At 43.7% G+C, this 16,769-nt stretch overlaps 1 protein-coding gene across 1 annotated transcript in view; it reads right to left on the reverse strand.

Annotated features, from left to right (window-relative positions):
* The window catches only part of Map3k21 (mitogen-activated protein kinase kinase kinase 21), a 39,443-nt gene extending 22,680 nt beyond the window's left edge, over positions 1-16,763 (reverse strand). Inside the window, exon 1 of the mRNA XM_010622009.3 lies at positions 16,667-16,763. Within this exon, the coding sequence (XP_010620311.2) occupies positions 16,667-16,730 (64 nt within the window). The 5' untranslated portion in view covers positions 16,731-16,763. The remainder of the gene's footprint in view (positions 1-16,666) is intronic.
* Between the last annotated feature and the right edge of the window lie 6 nt (positions 16,764-16,769).

Raw genomic sequence — 16,769 nt, forward strand, 5'->3', positions numbered from 1 at the left:
TGTAGTAAATCTTTTTTTTTTTTTTTTTTTGTACTGGGGATCGAACTCGGGTCCTTGAGCTTGTGAGCCAGGCAGGGGAACCACTGAGCTAAATCCCTGGATCTAACCTACACCGTTTGTATCATGGTCTTTAGGGGGTCATTTGTGCCTGAGTTACAAGGTTTTAAGGAAATCTGCAGGTGTGCTACAGCTTAACACTCATACATATGAGGGGCAAGAAACTTTAACTGAAATATCACAGAAGTCTGTGAAAGTTTACCTGCTAGGAAAAAAAAGCATTGCTTTCTTCCAGGAAATTCTTTCCTGATCTATCTTTCCCACAGAATATATTAGAGAATATCAACAATATTTATTACCATAACTATCATCATTCTCTTCTATGAATATGTAAAATGTTCACAGATATTTTACTCATAAAGATCATTTGTAAGATAACTGCGTTACTCAAGTTTAAAGAACAAAAGGTAAAAACATCAGTGAAAACCCCCCAGTTGCTGGTTTCCTTACCCTCAATCCTGGCCATGCCCCCAACTTCTAGGATGGGTGCTCAGGCCAGGTCTATCCCCAGCTCTCCTGGCCACAGCTATGATCAAGTGTGCTTTCAGGCCCGCACCTGCACCCCACCCTGCAGCCTTCCTTGCCCTTTGGTTGCTCTTTCCCTCCGCTGATTTGCTCTGCCTGAAACCGTGGGGGAGTGTTTCTCAGGTTCTCAGGTTCCTCTGACACAGCTGGAGGCTGCCCCTCCTTCCCTCGTGTGTCCATCTCAGGGACCACATCTGTCCTTTTCCTAAGTGTCCTGCCATCCTGTATCTTTGTAACCTTTGGGAAAGAACTACCAGCACTCGCAACACCATGGATACACCTAGAAACCACTGTTAAGAGACAGAGCCAGTCGTAAAGGGTCCATATCAGATCCCTGAGGCAGTCTGGAAAAGGAAGCACAGGGATAGATATGGATCAGTAGTCGCCGGAGGCCAAGGGAAAGGTCTGACTGTAAAGGGACATAGGGGACTTGCCAAGTGTAAGAAATTCCATACCTCAAAGATGGTAATGGCTACACAACCGTAAACATCTGTCAAAATTCATCAAACTGCACACTCTCCGAGGGCAAGTTCCCTGTGTGTGAAACAGACCCCGATCTTCTTGCACTTCAGAAATCCAAAACTCCTTCAAGGCTCTCTGTGACTCAGGAGCAAGGTCCACGCTCCTCACTGGCCACCTGCACAAGACCTGCATTTCCCACCAGACCTCACTCCTCCCAGGCCAGGCTGGCTCTGCCTACGGCTAGAGCACTACCTTAGTGAGGCCCTCACCTCCCCCCAAGCAAAAAAGGAAAAGAAAGTTCCCTCCACACCTGTACAAAATTCCTTCTTCCATTACAGCACTCAGGAAGCACAGTGTACTTCTTGATTTGGGGTTTTGCCTCTGCCTCCTCCCCTAGACAGCCGAGATACAGAGGGGAAAGAAACAGATCAGAAGAGGAGCACCAGTCCTCCTCCGCGTCTTGGACCTGCTCTGTGAGGTCTGGTTCAGACTAAGCGCTTACTGTCTACAGAAAGCAGTTTATCCTTACGTCTGCGCCTCTTCTCTTGGTGATTCCTGCCCAATGGGAATAAAAGCAAATTAAGAGGAGAGTCACTAACAGCTACCGAATGCTCACTGCATGCCTTGTTCTTTACACGCCTTTCATTTAATCCTCACAAAAGTCACAGAACACAAGTCTTCATCATCACAGAACTGTTGCCGAAGAAAAAAGAAAGTGATATATGGAGCCATTTACATGGTAACAGAAATTTCAAAATAAGGTCTGTTGGTGGTGGTGGAGGGGAATGTCATTCAGGTTTTTCCTTGACAAATAAAACAAAAATAAATATATTTCATCTTTTATTAAGATATTGTCATAATTGTGCTAACAAAACATGCTAATTCGTAGAAGAAAAAGCAAAATAAATATAGCTGTGCAGCAACTGTGCCAAGAATCACAAAAACAAAATAAGAATATGTGGCTTTTAAGAATAAATTATCCACACATAACAGGAGAATGATAAAAGATGATATGCTTCACATCTTATTTTTGGAAGATGATCTTAAAAAGGGCCATTTTTTCAAAGATTAGTTTTTATTGTGCACATTCTGCTTGTCAGATGAGGTTACAGACATTTAATTATAGAACCTACAATAAAATGTGTGTTAGACACTTTAATAGAAAACAGAGGTGCACAGACATTAGTAGTCTGACCACGGTCACATGGCTAAGGAATAGAGGTCAAGCAGGCTGACTCCAGAGGCTACAGACCTCAAAACTATAACGCCTCACTGACAGCTTTTTTGGTCTTGGGGGGCGGTACTGGGGATTGAACTCAGGATCTTGAGCTTACAAAGCAGGCTGCGGAGCCACTGAGCTAAATCCCCAGCCCGCTGACAGCCTTTTATCCACTTTTTCCAAGAGCTTCCTTTCTCCTTTGGGGATTTTTGTCTTCTAAGATACACAATCACCTCCAACTTGATTCCTGCTGTTGGTGAATCACCAGGGTTCCAGGTGGAGGCAGAGGGGCACAGCATCAGACTACATGGAGTTCAAGGTCTGACTCTGTGAGTGTTTCCTTGCCTGGCCTGGGACACAGGGCAAAAGTTACAGCTTAGATTACAAGGAACAGATATGAGCACAAGGGGCGTGCTCAGACTGCCTGAGAGGCAGCATGCTGCCAAGAGTTCACACACAGTAGCACACACTTTCACCAGTGGAGATGAAGCTGTTTTTGGCAAATCTTCAAAATCACTGTCCGGGACATCAGAAAATCCAGCAATCCTTTAAGACTTTTATTTGCATTGTATTTCAAATACTATGTTGGTCATAACAGTTTAAGCAATTAGAAGTAAATAACACTAGGTTTCAACATGAAGGGGTATTTCAGTAGGGACTACCTTGATAAGTAATCAATACTGATTATGGATATTGTGGTGTAGGAAGGATTTTTGTCCCATTTGAGAGTCAGAGGGCCCTGACTCTCCCTAACATTCTCATACCTATATCAGGGATGAAGAATCAGAGTTAGAGGGGTTAAGAACATTAGGGGGATAATCTGGCAAAAGATTTAGGGGGAAAGCAACAGGGTGAATCTACCATTTTTCTCTTAATCTCAGTGCTGTATTAGGTAGGGAAGGATGCAGGAAAGGAGGGAGAAATAAGGTAGGAGGGAAATAAAGACTCACTTTGGGAATGGCCATTTATTCTTTCTGTCTCTTTATGCATGCCTATTTTCAAAGAGCATCCTGGGCATCCTAAAAATTCAGGAACTATTTTATCTTCATCTCATTCATTACTCATTTTTTTTTTACCAAAGACTTCTCTAATTATGAACAAGCTATTTACTCCCAGAAAGTGTATAGCTTTCTCAAAATCAACTGACACAGTATCTCGTATACCACACTGTCTGACGGAATGTCTTTGGCTGATGTTTATTACCACCAGTTCTGATAAGAATACCACCTATTATTTACTGACTGTCTCCTCTCCGATCCTGTCTCCACACATTTAACAGTTCATCCTGCTAGTCTGTGAGCAGAGGATTATAATCTTCGCTTCACAGCCTACACGTTACCCAGGGTCTGAGGGCTTCAAAGACCCTTCATGACACAGTCCTTAGCCCTCTTCTGTGCCACTATGAAGCCACTGGCTGTCATGAGGGGCAAGGCAACAAATCTCCTTCTGTGTGCTCCTGAAAAAAATAATATTTGAATGCTCCTTCCATGTCAGCCAAAACATATTTACTTCTCACACCTTACTCCTCATGAATATCACGAAAAATAAACACTACTAAAAAAGAGCTTTAGATCCCCAGTCTTTTAAACTCTATACAGCTAAACCACAGAAAGGATCCTGAAACAAAGGTGAATTGCTTAGCTTACATTTTCCCCTTTACAGTATCACTAATCTTACTCTTGAACAGTATTTGTTCCTGCCAGTAAAAAAAAAATCTCTAGTGATAACATGACTTGCAGATCAATAAAACTGTTTCAAAGCACTTTTATATGCACTATCTCCTAATTCTCATATAAGCCCAGATAGGAAAGAGGCTAACATTGCTATCAAAGTAATTCCAATCCCTTGTCTCTGGTCCTCAGACACACACCACTAGGGCTGGTAGCCCTCAGGATGCAAAGGCTGGAAAAGTAGTTCAAAAATAAGTTGATATACAACTAAGGGTGAGGACTGAAAACCCTGCATGGTGCTCTTGCCTCCTAAGTACTCACTGGCTGCGTGGGCTATGAGCCATCAGTCTCTAGCCCCCATCCTCTGTGGCCCAAAATTTCCATACCACCTGAGACTCCACACTTAGAGCTAACAGAAAACAAGTTAAAATAACATTTGAATGTCAAGCATTTAGGGCTCCAAGAAAGGCCCATTGTTTAGGATTCTGTTTCAGAGGTGCTGGGCAGAATTCCTGAAATTCCTTATCTTTTGGGCAATGTGACCGAAACCACAAATACTCCTCTCACAACGGGTTATACAGTCGGTGCCAGGCCAGGTTCCAGCTAAGAACACAGGTGTGGCCACCCTCCCCTTCCATTCACAGAGGGAGGAAGGGCCAGGAACACCAGCAAGCCATCGGATCAGTTGCAAAAGCTGGGAGGGCGACTCAACTTATCAGTAGGCTGCAGAAAAGGTAATTTCTCCTCTCCTTAATACCTAGCCACGTGCACTTGAGCCCCTCTCCTGAGCTTCGGTACAGATTTTAACCCTTATTAGCTCTATCTTTGAACAGCTGGTCTCAAGCTCACCTGTTCAACCCTGCAGCACTTGATTTTTTTCAGCCCCTTTGAAGTTTCGCATTGGTCTTTCCAGAATTATAGTACAAAGTGTGTTTTTCAAAAAGCTATCACAATGTACCCATTCATTTTCTTTAACACTTATGGGATCACTGTCCAAATTCCATTCAATGAGTCAATTAATCTGTAACTAGAAATGCACTATCCAAAAATGAGATCACAAGAAAACAAGTTGAAAAAGCAACAAAATAGAAGATTACATTAACAAACATCACGTCTTTCCTCTAGGATCATAAGGTTACCTCATGAACTTCTATTCTGAAAACAATCAGGGATGTGCACTGATCAAGGGTACGTTTCTAAATTTACCAACAGCACTGAGTATCACATCTTCCTCCACCCCCCACCTCTTGGCGCCCAGTCCGTTTTATTCACCAGCCCACAGAGTGAAAGCCAAACTTTCCCCTTCTCAATCCCCTTGTAAACCATCTTTGCAGCTTTTCTAATCTCCAAAGGGAACTCTACATCCTAACCATTTTTGTGTTCTGCTAGCCATTTACCAGGAAACTCTTGTCTCCTGAGGAGGCCTGCTTCCTGACCCACACTGTGCCTGCCTGTGGCCCGCCTTCCCCTTCCCATTAAACTACACTTCCTGCCCCAGCATCAGGAGTGAGCCCGGGGCTCAAAGGCACTGCCTGCGAGCCACTCTAGAGTCCCCTGCCCTGCCCCAGCACTCACTGAGACAGGACTCAGCTCCTCCCCACTCCCTTTCCTCCCACCCCATCTGGAATCATCTCCTTTCTAGTACCCAGCCTGAAACCCTGCCATCACTGAACCTAAGCTCTCCTGTATCTTCTCGGAACAATCTCCTCTCTCTTGTTAACTTGTAAGCACCTAGAGGGTGGGCCTTGTGTCTGATTAATCTTTTTTGTTATTATTACTGCACAGCGGCTAGCATTTTTATATGCTCAAGAGTTTGTAGAATAAATGAGTAAATGAACAAGGAATCCTACAAGAGAGGATGGATACCAAGAGAATGAATGGTTAGGAGCTTCTTCAGCTGCTAGTTATAAAAAAAACAACACAGCTCTGCCTCCTGAAACAGTATCAGGATGTTGAACAATCCAGAAATGAAGACTGCTTTCCAAGTAACTGTGACAAGACAGGTACTGGAATGTTGACCTACAGCTGATGCTTGTCCCCTGAAGCCTCTCTTTTCGGCCCTCCAGAGAGCCCGACTCCCTGCTTTGCTTGCTCTTCATCTCCCCGACCTCTTTCTGGGACCCATGCAGGCCTCCGTCCTTAGACTTCTGCTCTATTCTGTTGACACTCCCTCTTTAGATAATCTCGCTTTAAACACCTCCTGCTGCCAGAGTACATCTCCAGCCTAGCTCCCCTTCACCTGGCCTCCGAGTGCAGCCAGTGTGAGCCTGTAAAAGTGCAGGTGACGGCTCACAGTGAGCCTCTGCTCACAGCCCTTCTGTGTCACAGTGGAAGCAAGTCAGGGTGGAAGCAAAGGCCTGTGCACATCCAGGACCTGGTTCTGAGATTTCAAATCCTACTGCCCCACCCTCTCTTCTCTCCTGTCAGTCACACTGCCCTCCTGCTAGGACTCTTGTCATTTCTGTGTCCTGTGCCAAGAACGCCCCTCCCTGTACGGCCACTTCTGCGTTGCTACAGATTCTGCTGAAAACACTGCTTCTCCCGGGGTCCTCCTTAGACACAGCGACTGACGTTTCCTGCACCCCAGTGTCTTCACATCTCCTTAGTGACCCTAACTTTCGGGCCGAGCACCACACTGCATAGTTTATTATTCACTTTGCTCAATGTCGCTTTTGCCCACTAGAATGTAAGCTTCATAAGGGGAGGAATTTGTTTCTGCTTTGTTCACTACTGATTGCCAAGAGCCGAGGGGAGTTCCTGGCACACGTATATAATCAAGAAATAATTGCTCCACGAATGAGTTAGCTGGTTAGATGTAATATTTTTTTCTGTAAAGAAAATATAGACACGGCCAACAAAGTAGAGCTTCACACGGCTCACACACCCAAACAAAAGCCACCTGTGGCGGGAAAGCCTTTCGTGGACACACATACTATTCAGTTTTAATGAGAAAACTTCTTACATTTCATTGCATGTGAATGTAGATGTACTTTCCATCACCTTCATGTATTAATAGTCAATACACGTGATAAAGCAGGCTGAGGAAGGTTCTTCCACAATATTCTATGCTAATATGCTAGCAGAAATCGACCCATTTCATTGGTCTTCATGCAATATTTATAGAATACGTGAAACAAAATAAAACTCTGAAAAAAGGCCAGATCTTCAGAAATAATAATGTGAATCCTATATGCCATCCAGATACTTCCCCAAATGGTAGGTGATTCCTCCCTTATCAAGCACTTTTTAAAAATTCACAAACTAATAACTAATCATAGAAATGGTAATAACAGTAATTTAGTGGTGTGTACATCCGCCTGGACCCTGCTTGCCAAAGCAGGCAGACCTCAGCACTCCTGTGGAGAATAGGGCTCAAGTCTGTCTCCCCCAGGGGTGGGCTGCGGGAATCAATCGCGGTAAGCCAAATTAAAAAGACCCTCAACCTCCACACCAAAACAAAATAAGTATATGATTAAGTGGCACTGCAGTTGCAGACAAAAATAATGTTCTTAGGTTATAAACTGAAGAAAACATGTATCAATCAGTGAGTTCATGTGCACGCGCATGCACGCACACACACACACACACACACACACAAACGGACATACTTAAGGCACTGAGAGTGTTTCTAAATAAAACAAAAATGAATATAGAAACCAGCTTACATTTAGACTTCATCTTATGGTTTATTACATACTTTGACAAGTACCAGGAGTTGGCAAACTTATGTCCACGGGCCAAATCCAGCACAATGTCTCCTTTGTAAATAAAGTTTTATTGTAATACAGCCATATTCAATAGGTTATTTTTATTTTTATTTTTTGTTTTTGGTACCAGGGATTGAACTTGGGTCCGCCACCGAAATGCTGAGCTAAATCCGTGGCCCCATAGGTTACATATTGTCATGCATGTTTTTAGCTACAATAGCAAGGCTGAATAGTTGCAACAGTGGCCAGATGGCCTGAAAATCCAGAGGTATTTGTTATGTGGCCTTTTACAGGAAGTAGGCTGTGCCCAGACTTACATGGTCTGCCTCAATCCTCACATTATCCTACTGGGAAGTCTAGCTCATGAATGATGGAGTCAAAAGCTCGAATCTTGGACACCATGATCTTATTTTTTATCCCTCAACATCAGATGGTCAAACGATAAGGCATGTTCCTTTTCCCAGAGTTCCATGCCAGAACAAGTCAAGCAGTCTCATTTACACCTCCTATGACCAAGCATCCATAATCATCAGTTACTATGAGTGGGATACAGTCCGCATCCACTGAAGAAATTATACATCCACCAAGATCACCCATAAGAAGGGATTTACACATCCGGTCCTAAGAATTGCAGTTTTCAAACCTGACTGTTTCTGAATCAACTGGGAGGTAGGGATTTTTTTTTTTTTTTTTGAGGCAGGATCTTGCCATGTAGTTCAGGCTGACCTTGAACTATGTAGCTGAGACTGGCCTCAAACTTGTGGTGATCCTCCTGCCTCAGCCTTCCACGTGCTGGGATTACAGGTGTGTGCCATCATACCTAACTGGGAGGTGTTTTTAAAAATATATTGGGGCATCCAAAAGCAAGGGTTTCGTAGATGTGTAAGGAACTGACCTGGGTAAAGCAAGTTAGTAAAACCTTAGAGGCAGAAGTACGCCAGTGTCCACTTAAAAATTATTTTAATTCTGCATAGTTCAAGATTTTCAAAACACAGTGCTAGAAAAGAAATGTGGTACTTGTTCCCACCTGAGGCCCAATGAATCACAATACCCCAAAATGAAATGGAGATCCCATTCTTAAAGCTCACAGAGAAGGTGGGCACGGTGGCACAGGCCTATAATCCCAGCACTACGGCAGGACGAGGATCACCAGTTTGAGCTCAGGCTCAATAACTTGGCAATTTAAGGAGACTTTGTCTCAAACTAAAATAAAAAAGGGCTAAGGATGTAGATCAGTGCGAAAACCTTGGGTTCGATCCACAGGGCCACAAAACAAACAAATAAATAAAAGCTCATGGAGAGATTCTGATGCTACATTACCCATGGGAATTGCTGCCTGTGGAGCAACTTTCTAGATCAACAGAACTCATCAGTTAGCTTTGAGGCTCTTGAAGTGTGGGTTCCCCCAGTAAGGTCTATGTAAGACAGAGAGAATGGAAGCCACCTATCCATCCTCCCTATGACAGCCAGAGGGGCCATTATGTGCTCGTCTACTCCCGGTCCTCAGGGTGGCCCAGGCCACTGGCCCCTGGATCTCTCACCACCCCTGGGTGATTTCAAGCCCTCAGGTGGCACTGACAGGAGCCAGGCTTGTGGAATGGAGATGCCCTCCTGGTCCTGTGCTCCAGGAGAACTTGCCTGGGCCACAGTGGGCTTGAACCTGAGACTTGTCCCAGATGACCCTGCCTGCCCCTGCCCCCCATTCCTGGGAAAATCTTGAAACAGGTCCTAGAAATGCACAAACTACATGCACATGGCCCACATATGGCCTGCTGAGGCTCTATATAAGCAGCTCCTCATGGTCCTCCGTCAATGGTTGGTGGTCAGTTGAGGAGGGTGGCCAGCCAAGGGGCTCTAGAAACCTGAGGCAAAGACCAGCGAGGAACCCCAGAGAGGCATCAGAGGCTTCTGGAGGAAGGTGGGAATGTGAGCTCACACTACTGAGGAGCTGACCCGGGTTAGTGGGGAGCTGCTGAGAGCTGTGACACCAAGGGGAGGCTCTGCAGAGCTAACAGCAGCAATTCGAGTAAAAGGGCCCTCAGCCGATGGATGATACAGGGACCCTGGTGGGTCCCTAAGATGGCAACAGTTACAATACAGAGGCACAGGGGAGCATCCAACCTGTCTTCCCATTACAGTCTGGCATTCAAGGGGGCCCTGAAAGTCCAGAGTAATGCCACATTCCTTGCGAAATGTGTCTTGGACAATATGGGGAGTCCTCCCCATAGAAAATAATATATTAACACAGCAGGCTTATTCCTATTTTTATACTATTAAACTGCTATAAATGTATCATTGAAATAGCTAATGAGGTACAGATCCATTGCTGTCACTCAGACAAACTAAAGCTCTTTGGGGGTCCTGTAAGCAAATGGTTAAGAAGAGTTAATCCAGGCGATATGTGGAGAGGTCAAGAGGTCAGGTTCTGGGAGCAGAGGCCCTGGGTGACCTCCCACCAGCTCAGTGGCTTTAGTCAGCCACTGTACCCCTGCGCCAGCTTCTTCCCTGACAGGGCTGAGGAACACACTGCTCAGAGGCCCTGAGAGGAGTCATGGGGGGTGGCACTCAGATCCAGGTTGGTTGCTGCTTCTGTTACCACCATATGTAGCCAGAGGCACCTAAGAGGAAACATACTTGGAGGAGATGAACTGGAATTTTAGGCTTCGAATCAAAGCCATCACAGTTCCCGGCTTTCCTAGGAGCCCTCTGCCCCTACGATCCTCCTCAGGACATGTCCACTCCCAGAGGCACCCAGTTGGCCTTGGAGGTCCCGGGGAAGTCACTGACACTCAAGGTTAAAAGTCATCAGTCTGACAGCAAATGAAGTATTCTCCCACTCTAGGAGGGAGAAATCAGAGTGAGAAAGTGGTCTGAATGAATTTGCTAAACAAACTGTGATTTTTAAAGCAAGGTTTTTACTTACAAATCATCGATAATTTATATCAAACAAATGTCTAGGTAAGTCACTGTATTTTTTTATTGCCACTATTCTGACACTACGATAGCACAGTCATAAAGCAAATGAGCCTGACATTGTTCTTTTCCTTCATGGGTGTTTGTCTTTAGTAGCAGATCACACAATACTTTTTTTTTTTTCCTCAAGGACCCTCAATGGCTCCCTAGTGCCCACCACTTAGTGTATATATCCTAGCGCAGTACCTAAGGCACTTGGGGCCTTTGGCACACTGAAATGTGTTTCCTTCCCACAAAACCCGGTCTCTGCCTTTCCTTCTGTACACTTATAACTGCTCACTATTCCCTGAAAAAGCCATATACTTCTATGATAGTATTTACTCAACTTCCTTCGAAAGGTTAAGAAAAATTAAAGAGATTTTTTTCCTAAAGACCTCTGTCACCCTTCACAAGAGAAGAGTATGGCACAGAGCATCGGAATCAAGAAATATAACTTGCTGAGGGTCACAAAGCTAGCAAGTGTGACACTAATTAAGTGGTGCCTCAATTCATGAACTTAATTCTTTCCATGATTCTGGTCACAAACCAAAGTGGACAAGAACTGAATCAAATATCCCTGTAAGATAAACACTGACCCCACCATTTATTTATTTTTTTAATTAAAAAAAAATCCAGGCAAGTGCTGGCACCACTGAGCTAAGCCTCCGGCCCTACCATTGAATTTGATTTGGTTCTCATCCAATTCGGTTTGCAACCAGAATAAAAGAATTAAGTTCGTGAACTGAAGTTCCACTGCTAAGTCTCACTGTCCTTAGAAGCCCAGGCTCGCACCTGCCACACTGTGATGGAGCTGGACACTTGCACACCAGGAAGTGTGTGAGAAAGCCAGATTCACTTATATATGGCCTTCTGGAATGTGTGAAGATGTCCCCTTCCCTTGACTTCTTTTATGGTGCTTTGAGATACCTGATGTTGCTTACAAAAATGGTGGGTATAAGTTAATCAGCACAGCCAGAACTAAACAGCTGTCCTCTCACAACCATAAAAAACAACAATTGGCCTTAATACTCAAGCACAGCCATTGTGGGGAAGATGGCACTTTCTGTGACTGCTCTTCTTCCAGAAACGGAGTTTTCCACTGATCTTGGTCAAAAGCGCCTTGAAATCTCTGTCACTATTGGGCTATCTGCACTCATCACTAGCTCTGGAGGAAGCAGCTATGGCAAGAGACAATGGTCTTGGAATAAGAAGAGAGGAAAGGCTGGGTCAGGGTGGTGCACCCTGTAATCCCAGCAGTGTGGGGGGCTGAGGTAGGAGGATGCCAAGTTCCAGCCCCTCATGGGCAACTCAGGGACTTGGTGAGACCCTATCACAGACTGAAAAGCAAAACGGGCTTGGTATGTAGCTCAGCGCGAAGGCCTTGGTTCAACAAACAAAGAAAAACAACAAAACAATTAGAAAAGCGAGAGGATGGGGATCTTTTCACCTTTTCACCAATAACAGCATAATTAACAGCTGTTCCAAATCTCCCAGCATACTGAGAGAACTTTGACATAGTTGTATCAAATAGTTTTTATTTACCTTGTACTAATGAAAAGGCTAAAAAATATTCTTTTTAAGTCTGTCTTAGAGCTGTAAAGTGTATTTCATAAAATTATTTATACACTGTATTGCACTTGTAGTTGTAAGTAATAAAGCAAATAGATAATAATTATGCCCCAAAGGCTAACAAAAACCAAAATTGGAGAAAGGATATTTAATCACTGTCATAGAAGACATAAAAGTCAGCAGCTGCCATCATCAGTAGCTCAGTTTCCTATGGATATTTTCCTCTTAAGAACAAAGGCAGAACACAGTAAGCACTGTTACAAAAAATAAAAAAAGAATCACAAGTGATGCCCACAACCTGCTTTCTATCCTGAACTGGGCTGACATAAATAAATGCTTAGACTCTAGTCCAACAATCCCAACCATCCTCACAATTCCTACATTCTACATTTGATCCTTACAACCCCACCCCAAACCTCCCTGAAAGCCACTACCATGGGACAAATGTGACAGCCTTCATTCACATCCATCACAGCCTCTCTGCTCAGCAGCCAGAGTCTTCTTTTATAAAACAGGAGTCAGGGGTGGGGCTGCGGCTCAGCAGTAGAGCACTTGCCAAGCATGTGTAAAGCCCTGGGTTCAACTCCCAGCATGGAAACAACAAAACTGAGTATGTAAAAAATGGAGGCTGAGGCAGGAGGCTCACTGTGAGTTCAAGGCCAACCTAAATTACACAGAGACAGTATCTCAAAAAACCAAAAAACAAACAAAAAAACCCCCAAACAATAGCCAAATAAACCCCAAAAGCCTGATTGTGTCATTCTCTGCATGAAACACTCCAAGGACACTCGGATTGGCCTCGAGCCCACCGGTCTGACCCTCACCTGCCTGGCCCTGCACTCTCCCCACAAGAGTGGCACTCTCCCTGCCAGCTCCACACTCCTGCACTGCACCAGGCTCATTGTGGCTCCATCTTTCTCTGCAGACTCCCCAAGTTCTCTTCTCAGAGCAGCTTCCTGTGGCCAAGCTGTCTGTGACAGCTTCCTATTCTCCACCTTATCACTGTCTGCCCACACCTGCTTGTTTTCTTTTAAAAAAAATGGGGGGGGTCGAGACAGGGACTCATTATGTAGTTGAGACTGACCTGGAACTCACTATGTAGCCCAGGCTGATCTCGAACTCACGGTGATCCTCCTGCCTCAGCCTTCCAAGTACTGGGATTACAGGTAAACAATTTTTATTACTAGATATTTATAACTCATAATGATTACATTCATCATGGGGAGCTGGTAGATGTACATAACACATCTAATTCTTTTTACTTCCCCTCTGCTTGTTTTCTTGGCAGACATGCTAATAACTGCAACTCCACAACTGTCATTCCTTTCTCCCCAGACTAAGCTCCCTCATAGCAGGGATCCTGTTTCTGTCCTATGGTTTGACACTATGCCCCTGGGGCCTAGAAGAGACTGGCACAGGGTTAAATGAGTTTCAGCATGCAATGACTTTCCTCCACTCTCTGAATGCACATATGTAAAACTGAAATTTTCACAATAACCAGGATGAGAATATAAAACTGACAATTCCATAGTAGCCCGAAGTTGCCTTATATCATTCTCCAGCTGAGGCATACGGACTGAGGCAAAGTGTTTTTTACCCATCTGGCATCCTGGGACTCACAGACCTCACATTTTTACAACATAAATGATGCTCAAAACCTGCCAATGTGGCTCAACTTTCAATCTGCTGCCTTAACTTTGGACAATACAAGTTTATATCAATACAACATATCAGCTATTATTTTATTATAGACACTTCTCTTATAATGTGGTAAAATTTAAGACCCACTAAAAAAGATGAAAGAAAACCTGTCAAGAATAATAAATTCTTTTGACAAATTTAAACATTTGTTTTAAACAATAATTTCAACTGACTTGATTTCAAGGAGTTTTCTATGGGCTTTGTTCTGTGTGGAGTAGGAGTAAAAATAAAACTCAATATTGATTTTCAAAGCCTTGTTTACACTGTCAATTCACTACCACCATAAGCAAATAATGAAGAACCTCAAAGCATGTAACAGAGTACCTGCTATACTCAAAAATCTGAGCAAGAAGTTACAGCTTCAGGTATCAAAAATTCAAAAGCATCTGCATTAATGCACTGGACAAATGTAACCAGACAACTAGGATAAGGCCATTTACGAGGCACTATGACTTGCACATTATAGGATCTATTCAAAATTTTCATTGCATCTTAATTAAATAACTATAATAATGGTCATTCTGCAACAAATATTTGCCTAAGGCAAGTAACTAGCCAATTAAGCCTTTTAAAGAGTGTAACAAGTTAAAGCAAAGGGAACCTTGCCTGCCAATTACAGATTAAAATGCTCCAGTTAATTTGACAATGTCTTATTCTGAGGATAGTCTTTCAAAACTACACGGCAAAATGTAATCTCCTTCGAAGTATAAAACATCTACTTCATTTACAGTAGCCTGTATAAGTTTTGCAGGTGTCAATGAAAACCATTTAACTAATAGTTATTATCCCAGGATCATAGTACTTATTTTTCTATTTAAGATTGCATTTTATACTTTTAAAAGTTTACTTTTTTGCAAAACTAGAACATAGCTTAGCATCCCCTCCTTTGTTTTACAAACACTAGCAACCATGCAGTACCTTAAGAATATGTATGGAGCTCATGAGTTACTGCAACAAACTAGCTGACTAGGTACAATGCAAAAGTCCTAGCTCCAGGCCATTTAGCCTTCAGATCTAAGGACCAACGCTCCTGAGGCTCTTTGCTCCTGTTGGTGATTTGCTGTCCTGCCTGCAACAGAACACATCTGCAGAATGCCAGGCTCCATGTTAATCATAGAGCTGCTGCCAAGAGACAGAGAATGATACTCTAGCTGTCCTTAGAATGTCCTTAGGTTCTGCAGAAGGCTCCCAGCAGCCACCACTGGGAATAGAGCTTAGCAGAACAAATGGACAAGTCACTTGCTCTATTGCAGCGGGTTACATACTTTTTTCTTTCAACAAAAGCATTCTTCAGGCACACATTGATAGTGTAGAATGGCAAATTTGAAGTTATTTATAAAAATAAGTGCATTGAAAATCATGCTATGTCTCTACTGTAACGGGCTAAAAGCAAATTAATTCTAGATTCCTTCATGGAGCACGCCATGTCAGCGCTAAGATATACCACCCCCACTATTACTTCAAACTACACTACTACACTTTGCTCTGTCACTGAAGCAGCTGAGATCTAAATCAAATCATGCCAGACTTGGGAAGACAGAGGGTTATCAAACGAAACCTGGAAGTATTCAACCTCAAACACAGCTACAACATTCAAAGTACTTATAACTCCCACAATGAAAACTGCTACATTAGTAGTTTTCAAGTAAATTTCACTACTGAAGGCTTCTGATGGGGAAAAAACGATCTACTCAGACAGGACAAACCTATCCTTTTTTCTTGTTACTCTTCTGTCTACACTTAGAGGACCCTGTTCCCTTTGAGACAGGTCCTGTCTCAGCAGGTTTTACAAGCCTTGGAAATGTGTAGCTGTGGCTGGCCACTGCCAGCTCCGGCTGCATCCTTTAATCTTTCAAGAGAATTCATTTCCTTCTAGGAATATGAAGTGATCTTCAATAGCAAAGAAATAACTTCAAAGAGCAATTCTACTAACCATTAATAAAGCAAAATCTGATAGGATTTGTATTTGGGTCATATGGGAGTTCTTTACTGACATCTGGAGAATCCACCCTGGTTTAAAAACGAAGTAAATGACAAGGGCCAGGTCTTTGGGATTTCAAGGACTTGTGCAAGGACAACGGCTTGTTTTTAACCCCAAAGTTTATAATGGCACAAACGAGTGCTTCCTGTCTGGAAAAAAGAATCAATAATAAACTCATGTCATATACAGGCACTAGAATGAAAAAAGTCTTTGGAAAAATCGAAAGACATTAAACCAAAAATGAAGTGAGAGAATATGTGGACTGGGGACACAGTCCACTGGTAGAGCGCCTACTTAGCAGGCACAAGGTCCTGGGTTCAAGAGACAGCACACGCACACACACACAATTGAGAAAACAGCAACCACAAGACAGCATTTGTAAAGTGGAAGTAAAGGAGGAGTGTGGCAAAGGCCAGCGGCCACAGGACATGCCAGAGGTTCCTCATAATTCTAGGAAGGCCTCTGTTTGCGGAATTCTACCCAAATAAGGGGAAATCCTTACACAAATAGCGCGATGAATATATCATTTCTTGTCACTTCTCTTAAGGTACCTAAAGGCCAAGCTGACCCCTTAAATTTCCAGAAAGTCTAGATATTTACAAATGTTTGATCTACAAGCAAATTTGGCAACGCGTCTTTTTTAAAGACACCCAAGGACAACAAGTCAAGGTGAGTCACGTGCTCCAAAGCAAGTACCCACGGCCTGCTGGCTCGCTGTGCCCTGGAAAGCCTGAGCAAACGATGCGGGTGGCGCCCGACGGTCTCTGTACCTGAGTCCCTCTGCCAGAAGCCCGTCCCCCGGCCGGCCCCGCTGGTCACTTACTGTTGCTGGACTTGAGGTCCCGGTGTAGGATGGGCACCACTGCCTCTTCGTGCAGGTAGAGCATGCCACGCGCGATCTGCACGGCCCAGTTGACCAGCACGTG

This window comes from Fukomys damarensis, unplaced genomic scaffold (assembly GCF_012274545.1).
Source record: "Fukomys damarensis isolate Sample0158 unplaced genomic scaffold, DMR_v1.0_HiC HiC_scaffold_10, whole genome shotgun sequence".
Classification (NCBI taxonomy): domain Eukaryota; kingdom Metazoa; phylum Chordata; class Mammalia; order Rodentia; family Bathyergidae; genus Fukomys; species Fukomys damarensis.